Source organism: Microdochium trichocladiopsis (assembly GCF_020744255.1).
Source record: "Microdochium trichocladiopsis strain MPI-CAGE-CH-0230 chromosome Unknown B0I36scaffold_6, whole genome shotgun sequence".
Taxonomy (NCBI): Eukaryota; Fungi; Ascomycota; class Sordariomycetes; order Xylariales; family Microdochiaceae; genus Microdochium; species Microdochium trichocladiopsis.
The window spans coordinates 2,991,351-3,014,013 of NW_025763549.1; the positions used below are offsets into that span (position 1 = coordinate 2,991,351).

General features: G+C 53.3%; 9 protein-coding genes across 9 annotated transcripts; 6 read left to right on the top strand and 3 right to left on the bottom strand.

Annotated features, from left to right (window-relative positions):
- Positions 1–5,429: 5,429 nt before the first annotated feature.
- Positions 5,430–8,171, bottom strand: B0I36DRAFT_350584 (uncharacterized protein; the record flags this gene model as incomplete). The annotated part of the gene is made up of 7 exons (XM_046156919.1): positions 5,430–5,515; positions 5,685–6,386; positions 6,534–6,690; positions 7,076–7,631; positions 7,687–7,922; positions 7,966–8,047; positions 8,113–8,171. 7 exons carry the CDS (start codon positions 8,169–8,171, stop codon positions 5,430–5,432), a joined length of 1,878 nt encoding a protein of 625 aa, XP_046012053.1.
- A 2,217-nt stretch (positions 8,172–10,388) lies between these two features.
- B0I36DRAFT_326339 (uncharacterized protein) lies at positions 10,389–11,176 on the top strand. The gene has a single exon (XM_046154327.1). It carries the CDS (start codon positions 10,502–10,504, stop codon positions 10,832–10,834), a length of 333 nt encoding a protein of 110 aa, XP_046012054.1. The 5' UTR covers positions 10,389–10,501; the 3' UTR covers positions 10,835–11,176.
- A 270-nt stretch (positions 11,177–11,446) lies between these two features.
- On the top strand, positions 11,447–12,019 carry B0I36DRAFT_326340 (uncharacterized protein). The gene has a single exon (XM_046154328.1). It carries the CDS (start codon positions 11,560–11,562, stop codon positions 11,746–11,748), a length of 189 nt encoding a protein of 62 aa, XP_046012055.1. The 5' UTR covers positions 11,447–11,559; the 3' UTR covers positions 11,749–12,019.
- Positions 12,020–13,544, top strand: B0I36DRAFT_326341 (uncharacterized protein). The gene is made up of 4 exons (XM_046154329.1): positions 12,020–12,693; positions 12,767–12,981; positions 13,069–13,151; positions 13,243–13,544. The coding sequence occupies exons 1-4, from the start codon at positions 12,097–12,099 to the stop codon at positions 13,392–13,394; spliced, it is 1,047 nt and encodes a 348-aa protein (XP_046012056.1). The 5' UTR covers positions 12,020–12,096; the 3' UTR covers positions 13,395–13,544.
- A 783-nt stretch (positions 13,545–14,327) lies between these two features.
- Positions 14,328–15,410, top strand: B0I36DRAFT_245992 (uncharacterized protein; the record flags this gene model as incomplete). Its single annotated transcript, XM_046150202.1, has 2 exons — positions 14,328–14,372; positions 14,430–15,410. 2 exons carry the CDS (start codon positions 14,328–14,330, stop codon positions 15,408–15,410), a joined length of 1,026 nt encoding a protein of 341 aa, XP_046012057.1.
- A 187-nt stretch (positions 15,411–15,597) lies between these two features.
- Positions 15,598–17,717, bottom strand: B0I36DRAFT_270432 (permease of the major facilitator superfamily). Its single transcript, XM_046151275.1, has 5 exons — positions 17,634–17,717; positions 17,470–17,555; positions 17,197–17,397; positions 16,568–17,105; positions 15,598–16,482 (listed from the first exon to the last, which is right to left on the bottom strand). The coding sequence occupies exons 1-5, from the start codon at positions 17,655–17,657 to the stop codon at positions 15,841–15,843; spliced, it is 1,491 nt and encodes a 496-aa protein (XP_046012058.1). The 5' UTR covers positions 17,658–17,717; the 3' UTR covers positions 15,598–15,840.
- Positions 17,718–18,490: 773 nt separating this feature from the next.
- On the bottom strand, positions 18,491–19,454 carry B0I36DRAFT_375104 (uncharacterized protein; the record flags this gene model as incomplete). The annotated part of the gene is made up of 2 exons (XM_046160335.1): positions 18,491–19,314; positions 19,370–19,454. The coding sequence occupies 2 exons, from the start codon at positions 19,452–19,454 to the stop codon at positions 18,491–18,493; spliced, it is 909 nt and encodes a 302-aa protein (XP_046012059.1).
- Positions 19,455–20,231: 777 nt separating this feature from the next.
- Positions 20,232–21,152, top strand: B0I36DRAFT_350588 (uncharacterized protein; the record flags this gene model as incomplete). The annotated part of the gene is made up of 1 exon (XM_046156920.1): positions 20,232–21,152. One exon carries the CDS (start codon positions 20,232–20,234, stop codon positions 21,150–21,152), a length of 921 nt encoding a protein of 306 aa, XP_046012060.1.
- Positions 21,153–22,163: 1,011 nt separating this feature from the next.
- B0I36DRAFT_385146 (uncharacterized protein) lies at positions 22,164–22,578 on the top strand (the record flags this gene model as incomplete). The annotated part of the gene is made up of 2 exons (XM_046161046.1): positions 22,164–22,301; positions 22,399–22,578. The coding sequence occupies 2 exons, from the start codon at positions 22,164–22,166 to the stop codon at positions 22,510–22,512; spliced, it is 252 nt and encodes an 83-aa protein (XP_046012061.1). The 3' UTR covers positions 22,513–22,578.
- Positions 22,579–22,663: the final 85 nt, after the last annotated feature.

A 22,663-nucleotide genomic window follows, 5' to 3' on the forward strand; every position in this document is an offset into this window, starting at 1 on the left:
CCACCCTGCTCAACGTGCTCAATCAGTGCTTTGAAGTGGTGTGTTTTTAAGCGGTATCGCTTCTTAGTGTCCTTATCCTGCCAGCAGTATGGTCCAACGTGGCAGGGTGGGCCTGGGCAGCGAAAGGTCGCATACACCTGTTGGCAAATGGATGGCTGCCACTAGAGCCTTCCTCGGCAGCAAGGTGCATGTCACGTTGTGCGAGCATACGTTCTGAAGTAGACGCGAAGCCTCGTTTGGTCCCACGCTTGGTTGTTACACCAGCGCCTCCACTTGTTTGGATGTAGTTGAATGTGATCTCGATCCTCAATCGTCGTCCAGCACGAAACAGGTTGCTCCAGAGGACAAGTTGCTGTTCCAAAATCGACCATTCGATGTCTAGTTCGTCAAATCTTTTAACAAAGTCTCTCTCCGATCGATCCTGCACATGGACTACAACGGTGGTGTCGTCTGGTCGATATGATCGATTCGAGGCTAGCTTCTTCATTGATAATTTATCGAGTTTGCTTCGTAGGGTCTTCTCCCAGTAGTCACCGGGCGCGAGGACAAGGTTTTGCTCGCTATCCTTGGAGCCAGGGACGACTCTGCCATCTACTGTCAATTTCCATTCGATCGAGTAATGTATACAAGTAGGCGGATGCTCATCATAAGTTTTTCCCTCGACCCAGTCATCGAGTCGAATGAGGGGAAGTTTGCTAGTCACCGAGGTCTGGCTTTCGATTGACGGAGTCTCAGCGACTCCTTGACTATCGACCGCAGGTCTTGCCGCTGGAATTCGCGGGCTTTCGTAGTCATCGAGCTCGTAGACTAGCCATTCGTAGTCGTTTTACCACGGATCTACATAGGTGTCGGATGGCATCGTGATCGGTTGCGGTGATGTGAGTTGTGTGACGCAAGGCAATGCCCACGTGGCCATTCCATCGTTGAGGCCAGGCACAGAGCCACTGTGCCTCTACAGGGTAGCCACATGAGGCATTGGACCCACATATAGATGAGTCATCCAGCTTCTGTTCCAGCACTCAGGAGCTCCCGCAGTCCCATTCTCACTAATCTGAAGCAGCTGAGCATGGCTTCCGTCGAAGGAGTCCGGTAATTTGACGATACGTGAAGCTCGACGATGGTTGATCCCTGTGCAGTTCCGGGTACAAACGGACGGAGGCCCCTCTGACCATAATCCATCCCGTGAACAACTATAGGTCCGGTGTCGTCATCTGCATCCTGACTTCATTCGCTTTTTGCCGAAAGCTGCTTTGTTTCCCTGCGGAGGTCAAACGCTATTGATGAAGAGTTGGCTGTTGCGAGCGCTCCTTGCAGCCCATACACTGTACAGCCCATATTGTCACGGTACTGCGGACTCGCGTTTCCTGCCAACACATCGACCGAGTATGTGTTACTCGTTCACCACGCAGTTCGGCGAGCAGAGTCTCAGTAGAGTATCGGAAAGCTAAATATGCCATATCTTCGCCACAAAGAGGGCCGATCGAAGTCGAGATTGATATGGCTATGAGCACTTGAGAGATTGTAGAAACTCGCGGTATAAGCGATAGCTTCCAAGTTCGGCCAGCCGACAGGATCAAATACGTGTGGAAATGTTTGGTTGCAAAACCTTTATTTGTTGCAGCATCGTGTTATTTCTCATAATATAATGCCTCCATCTATGCAATAAGCGAGGAGCTGCGTCAGGCCATTACTGACTATGGAGCACGAATTGGCTGTCGTTTACCCCCACCTTCTCGCAGAGGTATCCACCTCTCCACCGATTAATGTGGAGTGCCAAGAGCAGGGTGCCCGTGCGCAGAACTATTTTTGCATGACCTACACGGACACCGATTTCGAATGCGACTGTATGCCGGCCACTACTGTACTTCCAATCGATGTAGGTTTGTCATTAGCTAGTCTTCCAGTTTTGGAGCTATAATATCTAATCTTCAAGCGATTTTCAATGGTCTAGCTTAGGTGCAATTAGTCGAGTAGTTGATGGCGCCGATTCTGGCGACAGAGTGACTCACTACGTGAAACGTTTGCAAAAGACTGCTATTTGAGCGGCTTATTTTTACATCGCTTTATCTTAGCCTTCTGCAACATGTATTCTAGTCATCCTCTATCCACCTCAAAATGGCAACCAGGGCCAGTAACGCTGACAGAAAGGAATGGCGGATTAAATGTCGAGAGGTCCTAGCGGGTCATATTCGTATGTGAGGGTTATTGCGTAGCCTCCTAGCTTCTGCTAATTGCATATAGGCCAACGCGTGGGCTGCAGTATTACTCCGTCAGATGTTAGACTAGTGACCTCGGAGAACGATCCATACCGCTGGAGTTACGTTACGGGGGTCGCGCACTTTTTCACGAAGAACTTGAGCGATCACTCTATCAGCGTGTATAAACAGCTTTGTTCAGGTGTCGGTATAACTTTCGAAGCTGTCTCGGCAGGCCCCTTCGTCTTGAGCGAGGTATAATCGATTAGCTCGTTGTTGCAGTACAGATATAATAGCTAACTAGTCACAGCCCAGCATTGATAAACCAAGTTTCACGCTGCATATTAGCAATCTCAACCTTGAGGTAGATAAATTACAAGCCAAAGCAGCCGAGCTACAAATACGCCTCTCCCAAGAAACGGAGTTGAAACTCTCCGCTGAGAAGCGTTTAGTGGAGTTAGAGCAACTCGTTTCATGTCTTGAACAACAAGCGATGCAAGCAAGCGAGAAAGCCGAAAACTTTAAGAAGCTTGCCGGCACTTGTCTTTCATACGTGGATCAGATATCACCAGATATGCAGAACCTCATAGAGCTTAGCAGGAATGCCAAGAGTGGAGTCGATCCTTTCTCAGACTTCGAGCATCCCACTTAGCTTCTTGAATAACAACCTACGGCGTTCCGGCGAGGTAGAACCATGACAGCGGCTCGCTCGAGCAAAGCATCGCCACATCAAAGCTGTCTTCAACTCCACCCACAATGCTCGAAGAATGAGCATTTTACCAAAGAAGCCCTCTCCCTATGACGAGATCGGGGACTGTGACTAGAGCAAGCTCGGTCCCAGGTCCAGTTCTAAGCTCAACTGTTGTGACACGTCCTAATCATCGGACACAATGTGAGCCTACAAGCGGCGGACGGAACAGTAGCTCTACGAAAGAGACCAGCTATGTGACGAAACTGTTATAGAGTACCGATGACGGTCTATGGTATCGATGACGGTCCTAATGAGTGGCTACTGTGCTATTGGTCGTGCTGGGCTAAAAATTACCAGACCGGACCTTGCTGGCGTCGGGCCCAGTACTTCCTTGGCGCTTTGATTTGCCGCTGCGGCGGCCTTCTAGAACTCTAGAAGTCACAATTCCCGTAGGCTCAGTAGTCCTTAACTTGATAACCAGCCCGCACCCGATTATTTTACTTCTATAGGACGAAGCGTGCGAAGCGTGCAAGAGTGACCTGCAGGAAGGCGCACATCTACTCTGATATTGACCGCATCCAGGTATACGACAACTTCCTAGTGCTAGTGGGCGCCAAATGGTAGTTTGTCACGGTAAGACTACATAGGGATCATCGTTTAGCCCGGGAGAAGGACTGCACTGCTTGAACGCCTGAGAGTCCACCCCATGGTTGAGCTCAACCGAGGTAGTGTGTTGTAGCTTAGCTCTATTGAAGTTCGTCGAGCCGTGCAGAGGTTGCACGTCTTAATAGGGAAGGTCATGTCAGACATGCCCGCTATGTGATCGGGAGCTTGTGATTGGCTATACAAACAGTCGAGCTAGAGTGTCGAAGAATGAGACTCGACGATGCACGCACTGGTGCAGCAAGTGTGACAATGAGCTCGAAACGTAACGGGCTCCCACATCGGATGTGGCGCAGCAAGTCCTCCACACTAGCCACACTGTTGCCCAGCCTCAGTCTGTTCACTGGCAGGGCGCCACCTATTGTGTTATCACACTACCTGTTCAACAGTGGCTACCTCAAGCAAGCCCTGATTTAGTGCACTGCATCAAAACACCAACATTGAGACACAAGAACCATCCCGTTTGCATTAACTCCGTGTGCTTGGGTGGGCGCTTACCCAGGTTCAGCTCCTTGCACGTACTTCGCAGACTCCCCTTGCCAGCGAAGCCACCAGGACTCTCGCTCGCTCAGCATTCGACATGGCAAAGTCATTGGCCATGTGTGTCAAAGACCACAGATGCTGTAACGCTTTCTCAATGAAGGGACAGCCTGATCAAGCATCGCGGCGAGAAAGCTCCCTCGCCTGTTCGCTAACAGCTTCATGACCACTTGCTCGTACAGGAGCCAAGTTTCGCTTGCGCCACTTTCGGCGCAGCTACTTCTCGCACATAATGCTGCAGCCATAAGAAGAGGTGTCCACAATCAGTGTTTGCTTGACCCATTCTGGTTGCAATTTCCACGCAGAGAAAAAATTGTACTGGAAGCTAAGCTCTAAGAGCGGGGTATGGCTAGTAAACCCCGCTTCCGGGTAATTCTGTACCTGTCGCGTACCTGTCACCGCCACCATATTTACTGCAAAATATGAAAGTGACGAGTCTTTGTCGCTGACTGTAAGAACATGAAACGCTCTAGGATGTTATCTCGGGCCTACTTCTGCAGAGGATGTGATACGCGCAGTAAAACTCACCTTGAATGGTCAGTTCCGAACTTGCTTCCGTGAGACATTGTCAAATGTTCCAGCGGCAGCTACTATAGCAATATCCTACAATCAGAAAGTAATATGTCCTCCACAAGAAAGCTGATGCTAATGCTATCTTGTTTTCTTCGGCCGACCTTTTGTTTTCTTCGATCGAGCTTTCTCATATGCATCAACCAGCTCTGGATCGATGTTCCATACCGGCTCCCAGCTACTGTCTGATACTGGCCAACCTAACCACTTGACCTTATATTTCAAAACTCCACTCTGGTTTTTTCGACCAAGAATACACTCCACATAAAACTGGTTATCATCAGCATCAATGGGTGCATCTCCGACCTGTCGGCGTGGCTCTTCCGTTTCCACAGATCCCCCTTGACATTGAACTCCATCCTCAGCAAGGGCAACCTTTGATGCTTGGTCAGGATTTAGCTCCTTCACTGCCGTGCTCGGAAGACTGTCGTTCTGTGTCGCCGAAATGTCTTCGCATGTCTGACTTGGTGACTTGACTTTGGCAAGGGCTACAAATTTCGAAGATGACGAAGAGATCGTCGTGATAGAGCATGTGGAACTCTGACGAGTTCTCTTGCTTCCGAACTCAAGATGCTCATCTTGTTCCCTTTGCCTCTTCCTGTCACCAAGAGAGCTTGCAGTGACCTCGATGAAACGACATTTTGGAGTAGACGAGGGAATCGTCGTTATTGAGCATGGGGAATCCTGACCAGTTCTCTTGCTCCCAAAGTCATGATGCTCTTCTTCTTCCCTCTTCCTCTTTCTGTCATCAAGGTCGTGCTGAGACTGGCTCAGGCGACAGCCATGAGAATCCTCGATGTGATAAAGGAGCTCTTGTAGCGAGGTGAATGGCGCTTTCCTCTGACAGTGTGGATGACTGCACTGTATCGAAGAGCCGCTGCGTGCCCCAATTTTCCGACTCTCCACGCAACGGCGCAGATGCTTTTTCCATGGGGGAATGTAAACGAATTGATGCAACCGAGTTTCAGGCGGCATTGCTTCGTCCCCAAGACAGAATGGACAAAGACCAGGTGTGGCAAGCACACCAGCGTGGGTAAGGGGATCACAGAACTTGGGGATAGTGTCCGAGCGTTCTAAGTGTGATAAGCAATGCCCTTTCCATTCGTCCTTCCCCGCAATCCACTGGTGGCACATGAAGCAGAATGTTGTCGGGGCTGATTGCTGCTTCTTGTAGCAGTCGTGAATATGTTTCCAGTCGTAGTCTTCTTGGCTTCTTTTGCAGTTGCACTTGTCTGGTTCTAACCCCGGCCGATACTGGACCTCGCGCTTCTGTGTGCACAGAGCAATCAAGTCCGTAAGGGCGCTTCGTCCAAGTGATTCGCGTAGTTGAGCAGACTGGAATAGATTTTTGGCGAGCCGATCTCTTTCAGGCATGAGGTAGCGTACTCGATCAAAATAGCTCCGGTAATAGCAGCGCTCGGTTGTTGCCTCCGCGAATGTCGAAGCCTGTTGCTCTTGTAGTTTTCGACACGCCTCGATCTCAAGTCTTCGTCTCTTGTGATATAACTCTGCTCTCCTTTTCTTCGACCCCTGATTGTTGGCATTTCCGTGCTTGATCGTGTGCAGCTCGCCTCGAAGGTCTTTGATCTCCTTGGAATCTTCAAACTCAGCTCGAGCCTGTGCGGAGAGTGCTTGCAGCATGAAGGGATTCCGGCGGATTGTTAGATCTTGGAATAGTTCTAGCACGTCGGTACGAGAAGAGCCTGTAAAGTAAGCACCTTGTCCATCTGCAGCAAGGGTTGATGCGTAGTACGTATCGTAAGTGTCGTTGTCCCTCTGGCCGGCATGTTTTCTGCGTTCTGCCTCTGTGTGACACTTTGCTAATCAAGCTGTTAGCAATCGCTGCTCGTGCTTCAAGAAGTCTCGGCACTTACAAACACGTAACAAGCTGCCAGCTCTGAAGTCATGCGGGCGCGGCGGCTCAGCGTATCCAGCCCGTATCCCAAGCTCCCTAATGCGGCGAGAGATCGGACCCGCTCGCTCAACGCCCTTGCTGAATGCGCTAGGATAGAAAGGTTCGTCCTCTATGCCCTTTTTCCATGGGATGATTGATATGTTGTCCCCCGGATAAGGTCTCTTCTCAAAGAGCTCGTCAACCGTTTCACATCCTTGTAGCGCATTCTTCGCTAGAAGGAAAGCAAGATGGAAGAGCATCCCATTCTGATAGAGGGGCGCAGGAGTGATTCCCTCGTAGATAACGTGCTGTGGCCTGCAGTCTTTATATTAGCATCGATCTCGGGAAGGCGTGTTGGTGCTGCACCTTTTGTGGGGAATGTCCGTCATCCCTTTTGCATCACGAATGAGCTGAAATCCAAGCTCTGGCTTGCTCTCTTCGTTGTAGAACACTACAAATTGAACATCCTGAATCCGAGATCAGTACGGTTACTATGTAGGATAATGCCGGAAGACTCCCTACCCTGAAATGCAATCCACGCTCTGTGCCTGGCCGACAGGTCGACTCGAAATACTCCCCAATTCTGGAAGATGATGTGACATGAGCGTTCAGGCCTGCCCAGTCATAAACTCGAACAGACGAGTCGGAGTAGATATGCCAATCTGCCCCCCATTGCTGAGCAGCAAGATGTCCGTAGTGAGTCAAGGTACCAAATCGCCTGGGCCGCTTCACCTTGGGCATTGGAAAGTCTTTTTGCAAGTCTGTTTGTATGTACTGAGTAAATCGGCCAGTATCAGTACTTGAGTTCAGAGTAAAGGTAGGAACGATTTTGACACGTACACGTCGAACTGACAGTGTGATCTTTGGTCCGAGGGGGTCATCTGCTCGATAGAAAGTACGGGTGAACGTTTTCCAATAATGGACGACGGTCGATTCTGCAGGATGGTCCTCGAGACCGGGTCTTCGCTCCACACCGAGATCGCATCTCATACCCTCTATGCCCATTGCGACTTCTCTCATGAAGCTCTTGAGATGTAGCAGGTGTCTTTCGTGGGCTTCTGGATAACGTTCTTTGTATCTAAAAAAGTGTGGTTAGTTTGAATGTGAGAGAATATCCTGCTTATAACACATACCCCTTCCACATGCTCAGAATTCGCTTTTCTGTGCTTTCCTCGCCTTTGCTTAAGCTGCCGTATGTTACATCGTTGTTTATACCAGTCCAACATTGGTCGGCTCCCCTCTCTTTCGCAATACGATAATAGTCGTCAGGGCTTTTCTTCTTCCCCATTCTCACAATTTTGGAGATTTTGCCGTTGAGGTTGACACGACAGCGGATCGTTCGATTGTGCAGTATCGATTTGGGACCGACCTGAAATCCAGAGTATCAGGAATGGAAGGGGTGGGGGACGGACCGGAGTGGTCTCGGTGGGATCTTGTTTGAGAATGGGAAGGAAAGATGAAGATGTCCAGGACCCTTTGGAGCCAGAAATGGCTCTATTTATGTTTTTCAAGTCACTACAGTTAGTCTGATCTGGGATGGGAACCAAGCTTGGCTATACCCTGTTCCCTCCCAGGCTGATAGGCTCAAGCTGTTTTTAGCTGCATAGGTTATGGTCATTATGCGGGAAGTCTAGCGTGTGCAGGGTTAATGTGATAGATGCCGCCAAGGTCTTGTCATTCTGAGTCCGTACTTGTGAGTGTCACATGCAAGTGACTGACAATCTGGCACATCTATGCCAGCTACAGAAATCAACTCGGCTACGACAATAGCTCATCTACCGTGAACTTAAGTCACATGGCCTTCTTGGGAAGGCACCGATCCTGAACAGGGTCGAGAAACACGGAGCGGATTGTCTCCTGATCACGCAAAATCTAGTGGCTCATTAAACTTCCATTCTATGTTATTACGTAGTGAGAGAGAAGATCGTAATACGTGAAACTATACTAGACGGTTTCCACAAATAGCCTCGCTGGTCTTTGACTCGCCGCTTAGAAACCGGAAAAGTGAAGCTGTGTCGTTCTTTGAAGACCTAGAGGACTCACAGTGAATGAAATTTTGAATAATATCACATACACAAAAATTCCTTATGAATACACTCTAGTAATCTTTGGTGAATGATAAGGACGCAGACGTGTTTTGAGTTTTTCTGTTCCCAAAAGGCATTATATGAATTTGTAACATGCTATAGGTTACCACAGGTGTAAATTATGTACAGGTGTTATCTGTGTATAACTTAGTGTGCTCAGATTTGATGGTTGCCTATTCATCTACTCGCTATGCATAGTGTGCATAATTTCCGTCCGCTTCCGACTTCGGGGGTACAACAGTTGTGGTACCATGGCATCACTACGTGTGGAGACGTAGACTGAGCAGAGGCTGAGTAAACCTGAGCATGGCCTGATTGAGACTGAGCAGGCACTGAGCGACTCCATAAAAGGCGCTTACTATATTCGGTAATGAGTGTGATTCAGATTAGCCACCGAATACTTTCAGAACAGTTCGTTAAAACAGCTGCCACGATCTTTCTCCTGGGCGCCAAGACGAGCTGAACTCCATTGACAGCCTGGGGTTGGCCTTTGTGCAGGGATGATCGCACAGCTGACCTTGGCGGGCAGACCTGACCAGCGTGGCTGGCTGTGTGTGTAGACTACTGCACCCTTTGGTTCTTTGTGCCCAACGACCCTTGTCTTCGTCTCGGCGAGACGTGGGGTCATTTGCTTACGATCGGAAGTGGAGGGACCTATCGCGGCAACCGGAAGCACGACTTAGCCGTGCTTGTGCTTGCTCCTCCAGCTTAATGAACCATTACCCGCGAGCTACTGGTTCAAATTGATTCACAGCCTCTGGTGAGTAGTGCTACCATTCGTAGTGCCTGAACGTATACATGCGGCACTGAGTCAATGTTGCTGCGGGAATCCGCCAAGGTCAATATATTGGTCGGGGCGGGATACAGAAAGAGACCGCGCGTCAAGGGCTATGCGGGATGCTCGTGGTTAGCTCTCGTCTCTACAAGCTGAGGCCTTGGAGTGGTCCGTGTGGATTTGCCTGCCATTTCTTTCGGATCAATGCTTGACGCGCGTCATCAAGGACGACGTTATCGTCGACCTTTAGAACAAGACAGTCCGTATCCGTAAAAGTGGCTTCTTGAGCGGCGTCTTGTTGAGATTACGCGTGTGCATTGCCGACCTAGTCATGCTTGAAAGGGGTTCTTCGGTCGACATTGCATGAATGTTAGGGTGTCCTGATGACACAAGAGTGGCTACCAGCTCACACCCAGCACCGAGGGTGTCAATGAAGAGAGTCGGCCACGATTGTTGGCTTCACGGGAAGGGGCACGCACATCCAATGGCTCGATGCCACACTCGTCTGCGTCGTAGTGACGACAGTCGAAAAAGATGCACATTGCCATTGCATCAGCTCAGAACAGAGTGGGCGGGTCAGAGCAGCGTAAAGACAGGTGTGTCTGATGGGTGGCAACCCCTCGTATTTGGTGCAGTCCTATTATTCTGACGAGGCTGGTGCGTGATTGGTACTGTCCCTCGGAGAGGCGGCAGGACGACGCTTGATCACTCGGGTTTCCGTCACTGGGGTGGGGGACATGTAGAAGACGGGTAGTGGACCCGGTGACGTTCAAAGTGCACCTCTGCTTCGACGGTGGCCAGTGTCAGCCGGCAAGAGTGGATTGTCGACGCAGACACTGTGTCTAAGATCAATCGCGCATCAACCTTCCGAAGCCATTCCAGGGTTATCCGTGGACCGCAAGGAAGGGCGCAGCGGGCTCGGCGTCGGCCCCAGAATGGATCCTCTCCACTGCTGGACAGTGGACACTGGCCAACTCCACGTAAATATAAACAAGACCATTGCCGTTTAGCAAGGCTGCGCGCGCCGGCGCCACTCACTTGGGATGGGCTCCGTCTTGTTTGGGCCGGAACAAGCAGCCACAGAACATGCATGACCGGCACACCGCCCCTGGCCAGAGAGGTCTTTTGCTGCTGTTGGCCTCCCTCTCTGAAAATGCGTACCTTCAGCCAGTGCGGAGAGGGCGCTGTTGTCCAACCCATGCTGGCCCTGTCAGACACAGCCCTACCCCGCGGTGGCATCCCAGCCACGTGTCGGACTTGACGATTGCCAAGCCCAGAGTCCCAAGAGCTTATTCTCGGCACCAGACAGGATCCGTGGTCCGGTGCCGCGGAATCGCCTGTGTCGCAGCCGCACATCCGACGGCGAAGCGAGGACCGCGCGACATGAGTGGTTCTAGAACACGAGACGTGGACCTTTAGGTGCAGCGAATCGGAGACTCCTTTGGCGGGAGTTTGTGGACCAATTGTGCAGATTATTCACAGACTGTGTTAAAAAGTCTATCGTCGAAAGGGTGCTGATCAGTCGAACTGGGCTAGTACATTCTCGAGATGCCATCCATTACTGAAAGTGGTGGGGTGCCGAAGCCGACAGCTCTCGTCATGGAGCCGTCTCCCAGAGTCGGTCTAAAGCGAAAAGTGCAAAAGATACCTAGCGCAGGTCTTTAGGGCCTTGGAGTGAAGGCCGGTTCCTTGTTTGGGCTGTCTGTTATTAGTCAAGCGTAACGTCCCATTGGGGCAATGGCTGGAAAAGGCGGACTGGAGAGCAATGCGGAGCAGAGCGGCCGCTAAACGAGGCTCCCACCTGGAAAGTCCTGGGACCTTTTATTAGGCGGGTTGCTAGGGCTTCGTATTGGTGGTCGAGGCTAGCAGGGGTCTCGTGCAGCCCACATTACGGTGTGTAAGTGTGCGTGTCCCCCGACAGGGGATGTCCTTGGACTCCAAAGTTCGGCTGCGCCTTCGCTGACATGCAATTTTAAAATTGCCTCTGCGCGCCGCGTCTGTCTTGTTTGGTGCTATCGGGCCGCGCGAACTCGCCCTGCAGCTGCAATGGCAGTCTGATCTGATCTGATCTGACCCTGGCCGACGCATGACGATGATACGACCACGTCTTTGTAAACAAGCCGTCGCCGACTGGCTCGTATCCGATGGGTCCGAGTCATCGCCAAGTGGGCTTTGGCCGTGGTCAGCCAGAGTCGAGTCCCGCACTCCACCGTTTCTTGGAGGTTAGCCCAGTCCCTTTGCTATCTACTCTGGGTAGTTCAGCCCCAGGTCTGCCCTCGACGCCGCCAACACTCCAGCCCTGGCAGGTCCGACAGACGAGTGGGGACGAGTGACGAGAAAGGCACGGCTGAACCCCTGCTGGGCAGGCCCTGGGTCCAAATCAAGCCGCCCGCTGGCAGCCATCACCTCAAGGCTGGGGTGACCGCTAAGCCTGCGCCACCCATGCGACTAGTCAGCTGTAGCTGCATGCAACAATTCAAACACGAGCCCATCCCAGTCACAATTGAATTGTTGCCGGCCAGCCGTGATGGGACGGGATCTGCGAGTTACTTAAACCCGGCCAGGTCCCCCCCTTCCCGATGATTCTCTTGGCTGCTCCCCACCGCCGACCTCAGCATCGTCAGGATCACCAGTACTCGGTGCCAGTCTATCGTTTAATCCTAATCTAATTCTCGCCCATCATGAAGATCTCGACCGCCCTCGCCTCGGTGCTGTCCGTGGCGACCTTTGCCTCGGCGGCGCCCTCGGCCCCGACGCTCCCTTTCCCGCCAAAGTCGGAGCAGGCCCACGGCATGACGATTGAGCAGATCGCCGCGATCCCCAAGCCCCCGGCCCAGCCCGTGTCCGTCATGACCACCGAGGCCAACGGCGGGACCGTGTCCATCATGGCCGGCTGCCGCAGGAACATCCACATGCGCTGGGGCACCATGTCCGCCCAGCAGCGCACCAACTACGTCAATGCCATCAAGTGCCTCATGGGCCGCCCCCGCAGGGGCATCTGGAACGGCGCCCGCAGCCTCTACGACGAGATGGTCTACGTCCACAACCAGATGGTCAACCAGATCCACGGCTCCGACATTTTCCTCCCGTGGCACCGCTACTACCTGTACATGCTCAGGTCCTTCATGTCCACCGAGTGCGGCTTCAACGGCCCGTACGCCTGGTGGAAGGAGACCAACAACGTCGGCAACTTCGGTGCCTCCGACATCTTCAGCGCCCAGTGGTTCGGCGCCCTGCCCCAGGCCAGCGGCAACAACGGTTTCTGCATAACCAATGGCGTGAGTAATACGCCCCTGTGTGAATGAATGTATTCAATTGGCTTCTTTGCTGACCCTTTTGCTCGCAACTCAGGTCTTTGCCAACCTCATCAACCCCATCAGCGGCCAGTGCGTGGCCCGCGGTGAGAGGCGCGACATGAGCGCCAACGACAACATTGGCAACGAGGACTACGTCAACGGCCGCACCACCTACTCCGATATGCGCGCCTACCTCGAAGGCCTGAACCACGCCTATGGCCACCTTGCCATCGGCCCCACCATGTCCAGCCAGGCCCAGTCCCCTGCCGAGTAAGTCTTTGTTCCCGCCCCAGCGGGCGGCCCTTGTCTGTTTATCCGATGGAGAGAATCACAAACTGACAGCAAACAAAAAACCAGTCCCGTCTTCTTCCTCCACCACTCGTATGTCGACTGGACCTGGAAGCGCTGGCAGAACCAGGCCTCGTGGCGCTGGTCGAGCAGTAAGTCTTTGCATTCCCGTATCCACTGCTCATGCAGGCATTATGTCTTGGATGGATCTTGCCTGGCTGACATGGATTTCAATCAATCTAGTCTCTGGCTGCGCCGACAAGAACAGCCCCTGCACACCGCTCACCGTCAACACCCAGCTCACCTCGATGGGCCTGTTTCGCGCCATGACCGTCGGCGAGCTCCTCGACACCGAGGGCGACGTTGGCTGCTACACCTACGACAACCTCGTCTAAGCCTTTTCTTTCCTGGACTTGAATTCCCTGCAGCGGAAGGATATGACGGAGAAAGGAGGTGGCTTCATGACGACGATGTCTGGTGCTTATTCTTTGTAGATATTTGATTTCGACGAGAAACTTTATGATAATACATTACTTGTCGAAACACGATGCCTGTGTGAACTATGCTTCTCGGCATTCGCCGCTAAAACGAGACAGTGGTGATAATTCACTTTTGATGAATGAATCGGTATTCCTTCCAAGACGCTCGCGAATCATGTACGCACCCCACGAACCTACACCTTGCAAAGAGCCCGACGGGCAGGCAACGTTCGCTTCTCGAGCTGGGATTATGCGCCAATGGACATCCACCACGGCCATCTTCCTCGGAAGAATGCTCACTCTCGCGGAATCATTGGATTTCAAACAGCGGAACTACGCCCTCCCCTTAGGCCCAAGCCACTGATTATACTTTGCCAACGTCTAGTGTTGCACGTGCTGCCAAGACTTGGCCATTTTACCGCGACACAGACCTGCGCGTGTGCACGTCATTTGCCAAGACTCCAAATATGCAACTGGCTGACACAGTGCGTGCAAGGTCACAACCCTAAAAACATCCACCCATCCATATCGTGATCAAGGCCCATTACCATAGGTATGCAACAAGTGCGAGGGGGGGTATACTGGCGAGCACACCGTGTCAGCCAGTTGCAGCTCGTTCGGGCGGAAGATTGGTAATCCCTGGTATGGCATCAGGCGACATGTGCTTGGCCATCAGCAGTGACATGATATCTGGTCTGGCAGACGAGTTTCGCTGAGCGTTGAGCACAAACAATCCGCTGATTCTCGTGGCTATAAGAGTCGGGGACGCTCTCGACATGCGTTGAATTATCTTTTAGACATATTTCGACCCATCTCTTAGGCAAAGACCTACCGACTAACTCCGTGAACATGGCAAAGAAAATCATCACTGTCCTCGGCGTGACTGGCACACAGGTATGAGCGACTTTGCAAGCATCCAGTCTTCCCTCACACTAATCCCCAAGAATGAAGGGCGGCTCCGTCGCAGAACGGTTCCTCTCACACCCCGACTGGCTAGTCCGCGGCGTCACACGCAACCCGGGCTCTCCCAAAGCCAAAAACTGGGCATCTCGAGGCGTGCAACTCTTCCAGGGCGACTACGACGACGTGCAGTCCCTCAAGGCCGCGTTCCTGGGCGCCCACGCCATCTTCGCCGTCACCGACTGGGCGAGCAACCACGCCCGCGTGACCGCGGACGCGGCCCTGCAGGACAAGGCGAGAGCCGCCGGGCGCACGTTCGAAGAATACGCTGGCGACCTCGAGACCGCGCAGGGGATCAATGTCGCCACGGCGGCCGCGGAGCCTGTTGTCCTGCGCACGCTCGAGCGGTTTGTCTTCTCGACCCTGCCGGCCGTCCGGGACATTAGTCGCGGCGAGATCGTCCACTCGTGGGAGTTTGACTCCAAGGCCGCCGCGGAGAAGTATATGCGTGCATTACCCCCGCTGAGCCGCGTGCTGAGCACCGTCACCATGGGGATATTCCAGGAGACCTGGCGGGACATCCCCGCGTTCCGGCCGCGCAGGAGGCCCGACGGCACGTTTGAGCTGTTGCGGCTCAGAGCAGCGGCCGGGAGCCATGTCGCCGACCCTCTGGTCGTGGCTAGCCGGGACACGGGCGCATTTGTCGAGGCTCTGGTGCTGGACCACCCGACTGGCACGGACGTGCTGGGTGCCAGCGCGGTTTTGAGCAGGGAGGAGTATGCGGCGCTCTGGGGACGGACCTTGGGCGTTGAGGCGTCGGTCAGGGATGTCTCGGAGGACGAGTATCGCCGGTATGTCCCTGAGGATATACAGGTTACGTTGCTCGACGATCTCAAGTTCTTTGCCGAGTATGGGTATACAGGAGGGAATGCAAAGGTTAAACTACCCGGCGAGCTAGGGATCAAGACCACCCCACTGGAAGAGTATATCCGGGCCCAGGACTGGAGTTTGGTTCTGAGTGGGGAGATGTAGCATTTGTTGGTAATATAGCGGGCTGCAGATGACAAGGGATTCGGAACCAAGGGACCAGAGTCTACCGAATCAGTGATGGACTTTGAGGATTATTACTGGGCCGCCCAAGGCCTCTACCTTTCCTTCCCTTCTTTCGCGGTGATTATCAAGAACCGCAAGATTCCCTGCTTCGACAAGAACTGTTCTCCCTGAGACCGGTCTGGCTTGACTTGCTAGTAGCCAATAATCAAGCGTTGTACCTGGAGTATGTGAAATTTATCGCTCCTGACCTAAGACATCGTGCAGTCGGGAGGGCGCTCTACGGGATACAAGCCCTCGCACGGCATCCTCCTCCTCTTGTCGCTGGCGACATTAAGAACGACTGCTCCCAATGCCACTGCTACTGCCGTGATCCTCAATACACTAGATCGAACCTGACACTAGGAGAGATTCAAGCCTTCTTCTTTTTCACACTCACCCATTCCATCCCCGCAGCCCCCAGCGACGTCGAGCAAGCGAGGCCAACAGCCAGAAAAAAGACCATCGTCAGCACCGAGTTGAACACCTCCAACACCTTGGGCAGATCCTCGGCCGAGACGTGATTCTTGATATCCAAGAGTCCCATGCTCATAATGTCCTTTCCCGTGGTCGACGACCCGCTGAGGTCCACCCGGGACAGCTGGTCCTGCAGCCCACTAGTGAAGAGCGCCTGCGCGGCGGCCACAAAGACGGCCGGCCCGAGAAACTGCGCGAACAGAATGACCGCCACACCGATCGGGGCGTCGCGAGGAGGGAGCGTGGTTATAGCTGCGACTTGGGGGCCCTGGAAGCCGATGCCCACGCCGGCTGCGAAGAGGGTGAGGTATGCGAGGATTTGAGGAAGGGACATAGTTAGGTCGAGGGACGTCAATAGTCCGGCGCCGATAGGGGAGAGGATTGCAGTTAGGACCATAAAGGGCGTAAAGTACCCGAGCGCGCTAGTTAGGGAGGTTCCAATAAGAGTGGAAACGGCGAGGCCGGCGACGAAGGGGAGGCAGAGTAGGCCGGATTCGGTTGCAGATACGCCGCGGACTGCTTGGTAGTAGGTGGGCATCTGGAACGACGCAAAGATAGTGGCGTTAGTAAAATGGTGATTGAACGCTGGCATTGTGCGGTCGACCCGGGACTGTATGACTTACATAGTACTCGACTACAGCGCAACCCGAGTTGTTCGCAAAAGCGAACCACATCCCGTCGAGGACATTACGCTGGCGAATCACGCGGCCTGGAAGCAGTGCCTTGTCGCCTTTCTTACGCTCTTGCCACCAGAAAGCACCTCCAAGTACAACGGTCAACGCAAATAGAGCAGCCACGCGCGGATCTGCCCAGCCATAAGTCGACCCGCCCCACTGCACGGCAAGCAGCAGACAGGTGATCCCCGGCACGAAGAGCGCGGTCCCAACAAGGTCCAGCTCGCGAAGTTGGTCGGCCAGCTTGGCGTCACTACGGTCTTGGCTATTGTCGGACAGCGCGGCAGGTTCCTGAAAGGTGAAGAACATGAGCACGGAGCATGCCGCACCCAGAGGCAGGTTGATGAAGAAGCACCATCGCCAGGAGAGCGAATCGACCAGCACGCCGCCGAGCACGGGTCCTGCAGCCATGGCGATGCCTTCAATGGCCGCAGCGAGGCCGGCGTATGTGGGACGCTGTTGAGCTGGAAAACTGCGGCCGATAATGCTGCATGTTATGACGGCGTGTCAGTCATGAGGCCATTTGTGATGCGACGGCGTAACGCGAAGCACCATGCAGGCTGAAGGAGGCACCATACACGAAACAGCCAGAGAAGACACCAGCAGTTCCAACGCCGGCGATTGCGCGTCCGACAACGAGCATTGGCGAAGCAGCCGCCAGGCCAGACACGAGGGCACCAAGCTCGAGGATACACACGGACGCGAGGAAGATGGTTTTGACCGGGACAACGCGGTAGAGCTTGCCGTAGAAGAACTGCGTTGCGCATATTGCAAGGCGACTGTGGTTCTCTTGTCAGCAAATGCTAGGACGGTGTCGACATTTAAAGGAGATCTATGGCCGGGATACTGACAAGGATGACGAGTACCACGCAATGTCGGAGATGGTGTTGAACTCGCTCGTGATGGCCGGGATGGCGGAAGCAATCATGCTCAAGTCCTGAAGTGTTTGTCAATGTTGAGGTCATATTTGCAAAGGGGGGCCCTCTGGAACACCCCGGGACGAGGAGCCGCCTACCAGCCCAACAACAAGCAGCGCCATTGCCAATGCAAGTATGATACCTGCGAATCGAGAGCCTGTTGGCACGACTATCTCTGGCTCATGTTGTTCGTCACTAGCCAGGACCCGAAGCTCGATTGGCTCGCTTGGCCCGGAAGGCAGAGCCTGTCCCTGAGCGCCAGTCATTGTCGTGGTAACTGCGGTAGTACTCATAGTGGTAGGCTTGGAAACACAAGGACGAGGCGATGCAGAGACGAGTTTACCAAATAATGGTTCTTGTTAAGAAACGTCACCGCGCGGGGTGCCAGGTTTTGAGGAGCTTGTGCCCGCGTCAGACTCGGAGTCGGAGCACCGAAGCCGAGCTGCCCAGACTTTCTGAACCCCGGCTTCGGCATCGGACTAGCCACAACAACGTAAGGAGAACACTGCATTTAACGACCAGAAACACAGACACGCCAGGGCACATCATAATAGGAATAGATCGACATCGCCACATTAGACATGCAAAGTTTTATGGCGATGCCATCTTGCTCACTCAGCGCAGTATCGTCAATCTGTGGCCCATGGCAGGAAATCAAAAATTTATCTTTCCAGGACATCTAAATCTGGAATGGACGATCATGTAGAATTCGAAGCGACTGTGAGCATTGAAACAACGTTGAATCAGTAGATCTAAGTGGAGACGAATGAACGGGATCGAATAATGCAGTGAGACGACGAAGTCATGAAGATGATCTGACAAGAGGGATAGAGTATGTTGAATTGAGAGGAGAGAAAGAGAAGAAAGGAGCAAAGGAAACGGCCCGTTTCTCGTCTAATTAGGCCAGCCTGTTTCGCCCTCCTCGTACTCAGCTTGATTCCCTCGACATTGCAGTTCAATCGGGCTTCCATGATGTAGGTATCTCCTCGACACATCTCAAGTCCATGATGGGCTGTTCCCTTCGCCTGCGTCGCCAAGCATTGGTAGACATGATGATCTCTGGACAGCCTCGCAGCAAGAAACCCCAATTCCGCAGAAACGGTACACTCACCTCCCAACTCCTAGGATCCCACGGCTCTCCCCAGACCATGAAGCCGGCCCATTCCCTCTTCGGCCCGGAGGCCTCTAGGATATGGTCAAAGAGCTCGTCTTCCTCCTCGAGAGGCATACACCTGGTGGTAGCTAACATGTTGTCGCGCAGCCGAGGGAGCGGGAACAAATCCAGCCATGGATGATGAGGGGTGGTCAGCTGCATCTTTGTCGGTGCAAGACTTGGTGGCACGCATTGTTTCGTATACGTCGTGCAGTCTTCCAGCTGGCGTTCTCGATTCCCGCTGACATCGCGAGGGCCGAATGGCGACACAATTTCGCAGACGAGCCAATCAAATGAGAAGCCCAGCACCTCGGCGTTTCTCGTGAGCCCAGTCACAATGTTGAGCTGTATGAGCTGCAGGTAGTGATCGGCACGAGGGCAGCCAGCTGCATAGCTCGACAATGCCTGCCGCGCAAAGGCCTCGAGAAGTGCTCGCTGTTGAGCAATTGTGTCTTGCGAGGCATAGTTCAGCATTGGAACGATGCTTTCCGCCTCTGCGTCGGATGCAGGGGCGTTGCACGAGAGTTGGTTGAGATTTGGGCTGGATCGAATAGCAGCACTGCAATGAGTTGCAGAAGATTCGGATCTGGATTGGGAAGACCGCGTCGCTCTTTGTCTTTGCCTCGCTACAAGACTCATGTCAGGCCCAAGCAGTATAGCGGAGTCCGGTCAGCTACTCACAGAGACGCTTGTTGAGCCTATTCTGCAGCTTCTTCCGCTGCTTCTGGTCCGTGATGCCCGACCAATTCTCGCCATGGCGGCACATGCCGGCGGCGGTGTTCATGCATAGTCGAGTACTCATCTTCTTGGTGACCTTATCAGATATCAATGGAGGTCTTGAAACGCGCCTTGGGGGGATTCTGTGACGTGAGCCTAGGCATGGAGATTTGTCAGCCACGCACAGTGTGGACTATGAAAGCCTGGCCAACACTGACAATACGTGTAGCCATCACGGCATTTCCGACAACGGCAGTGCAAACATCAGACATATTACTACGTGCAGATCTCATATCCTTAGAGTTCCATCAACGCCGAATCTTGCTCGCCCAAATGCGGCAGAGAAAGATTGAGCAAACATGCATCAGGGCATGCCACTACCAGACAATTTGCGTGGCCCCTAAACTTCTGGATGGCTCTTGATCTTGTAATGAACAATACTTCTGATACTGCATCGTCCCCGCTTCTCCAGGCTCCTGCATGGCTGCGCTGAAAGGCCAGGGAGATCCTGCGGATGTCACCGTGTTCGACTAGTTGAGCACTCAGAAAAGTCGTCCGCATGGCGTATCTCACAGTCTGCACGCCGCTCGTCATTGCAAGCATGACATCGGCTCCCTGGAGGTAGATCATAGATTGTCCAAGTTGTCCCAGACGACCTGTAAGGTAGTCGCAACACTGTCGGCCAAGCTTCTGTTGGGCGTTCTCCCCCCCCCCCCCCCGCGGCGGGGCCGCCGGAAGCGTGTACTCGTGAATAGAATTCGCACTAGCGTACGCCACGCATGGCTTGGGATGTGGGAGCTGAGTCCGGGATGTGCTAAAGTCAGAGATGCGATGTGGTCAAAGCAGCTCTCAGGTCCTGCTCTTCATTTGGTTCACGTTGCCCTACCATCCAGCCTGGGCGCCAAAGGCCGAAATGAAGACCTCGCCCCGCGAAACGATCGTCGACATGCCAGCTGGCGGCCTCGCCTTCGTATTGGCACCAGAGCCTGGACAGAATTCGACAAATACTCCTCCTAGCCCGCCAAGGCTGGACGCAACTCATCCCTACACTGTCGCCGAGCGCATCGGGTCGTTGGTCGAAGCCGAGCTGACCACAAAAGAGCCACCAAAATGGCGCGCTCTGCTCAGCAAGATCAAACCGCTGAAACCAGGAGACCCCCAGCGTGTCCTGGTGGACCATATCGCTACAATCACCCCGGAACATCATCAGCTCGCGGTGCTCTTCGCCCACATGGTCTATATCCTACGACACCACGACGCAAGGAAAGCCGATATCAAAGACTATCTATCCTCGTGCTTCTGGACGGCCGTAAATAAGGCCTTCGGTGAGACCTTCCAGCGACAAGACGATTTCAAAGCTTTGGAACAATTCAGCAAGAACTTCGAAATCCACCGGGAAGACTACGGCTCCTCTGCACACAACGATCAGCCCTTGGCTTACGAGAATCAGATGGACGCTCTTGCCGCTTACGCTCAATATCAACCAGCGAACTTGGTCTTCAAGCTGATTTATCTACACGAGCTGACGGCCGCCTCTCCCTCCGCGGAAATCAAGGACCACAATCACTCAGAAGCGGAGACCAGAGGCAAGTCTGAAGCTGAGGCCGAGGCACGGGCCACAAGTATCTGCATGCGGCTCAGCCAAGAAGAGGCCTGGGCGAGATTCAATGCAGAGGCGTTCCTGCGGACAGGACCATCCTGGCAGTATTACTTCTTTCAGCACGGCATCGACCTGAATAAGGTCTGACCGCAGATAACATGTGTAACCATACTCTCCGTTCCATTTCACGCCGAAGGGGACTCTCGTATGAACCCGGTTGACATGTACCACCCTTTACACGTCTTTTCGCGTATGTAATCAATCTGGCATAAGTTGAAAGCCATCACCTGTTCTCAGTTATGCTCTCTCCTCGAGCAGAATGTCACAAGAGAGGCAAAGGCACACTGTACGTCCTTTTGCGAGCTCTGGTCCTTTCTCCCAATCTGCAGAGTCTAATGTGTAAGATGAAATTCAACACAAGCAGGATCAGGTAGCGAAGGCCTCATGCCACAACGTTTCCCATGCTCGACAGATGTAGGTCAACGACTTCACACAGCTCCATGATCACAATCCCTCGTCTTTGGGCTGCACCCGAGAATGGTGAAGTACAGTTTGGAGTACACGGAGTCGTATGCTGACGTTGGATCAAGTCCTATAACGATGACGTGAGACGGCTCCAGCCGTCTCCAGACCCTATACTCGCTGTGCGGACACTGACCCACAGGCGGATGATGTAGCACACCCCGGACAAATGAGCCGTTGTATAACACCGCGTTCCACCACAAGAGCCGTTGTAGGTCTGAATTCGGAGTAGCACGGTAGAGACGGAAGTCGGAGAATCCTGTTGTTGCAGGGAACATCATCCTTCAGTACAACACCACGTTCCTCTGCCGTAGCAGCCCAATGAGAAGCTCAACAATCCGAACTGCGGCCTGAGACTTCATCAAAAACACAGGCTATGCCAAGACTTGAAAAATTAAAAGGTGCCCCCGCATCAACCCAACATTCCCCTACGTCCGAGACTACGGCTTCTGGAATGGTCTCATAATGCTGAATGTACACGTATGTGACGCGGCACGTTAAGCTGAGCGTCTGCACGTTAACTTTGATGTGTATATAAGACAAGGGCACTGCCTCAAGACTGAGACTGCAATAAGACGATTAAGCTACTTCACCTTCGCCTCCAAGGAACAGTAGTCGACTCCACTACCTCTCAAAATGGTCGTTATCAAGTCTGTCCTCGCAATCGCCACTTTTGGCACCCTCGCCATTGCGACCGCCAACATCGGCGACCCTTGCGGCTGGGACCCCCAGCACCCTGTCAAGACCGACTGTGGTCCGGACGGCCAGCAATCAGTAAGTCTGCGAGACCCGCTTGAGGAAAAGAAAAACGTCAAGGGTGCCGACCGGCTGCTAAGGATCTTGTGCTAATGACATCATGTCTTTCTTCCAGCTCATCTGCCAGCCTGACAACAAGTGGCACCTGTCCCACACCTGCCCAAAGGGTGAGAGTGTCTGCCCTCCTGGCGGCGGCTTCTGTGTGAATCCCGTCCCCTACAAGGCCTAGAGTCCAGATCGAACAGGAAGGGGAAGGGTTTTGCGGGACTTTTGGTGTGCAGGCTGTGCACCCGGGCTTCAAATTTGACCGCCAAAATCTGTAGATTACTCGCTCTTCCATCAATAATTGTAAGCTTGGTGTGATGTAGGTGCTTCAATGC

Excerpts from the sequence above, each read along its gene's own strand:
- B0I36DRAFT_326339 (XM_046154327.1), top strand. The coding sequence starts at position 10,502 with ATGCATGACCGGCACACCGCCCCTGGCCAGAGAGGTCTTTTGCTGCTG.
- B0I36DRAFT_270432 (XM_046151275.1), bottom strand. The coding sequence starts at position 17,657 with ATGGCGCTGCTTGTTGTTGGGCTG. Across the intron at positions 17,106-17,196 it reads GTCTTCTCTGGCTGTTTCGT|CATTATCGGCCGCAGTTTTC; the intron begins GTATGGTGCCTC and ends CATAACATGCAG. Across the intron at positions 16,483-16,567 it reads GCGCTGTAGTCGAGTACTAT|ATGCCCACCTACTACCAAGC; the intron begins GTAAGTCATACA and ends GCGTCGTTCCAG.
- B0I36DRAFT_326340 (XM_046154328.1), top strand. The coding sequence starts at position 11,560 with ATGGGTCCGAGTCATCGCCAAGTGGGCTTTGGCCGTGGTCAGCCAGAG.
- B0I36DRAFT_326341 (XM_046154329.1), top strand. The coding sequence starts at position 12,097 with ATGAAGATCTCGACCGCCCTCGCCTCGGTGCTGTCCGTGGCGACCTTT. Across the intron at positions 12,982-13,068 it reads CAGGCCCAGTCCCCTGCCGA|TCCCGTCTTCTTCCTCCACC; the intron begins GTAAGTCTTTGT and ends ACAAAAAACCAG. Across the intron at positions 13,152-13,242 it reads CTCGTGGCGCTGGTCGAGCA|TCTCTGGCTGCGCCGACAAG; the intron begins GTAAGTCTTTGC and ends CAATCAATCTAG.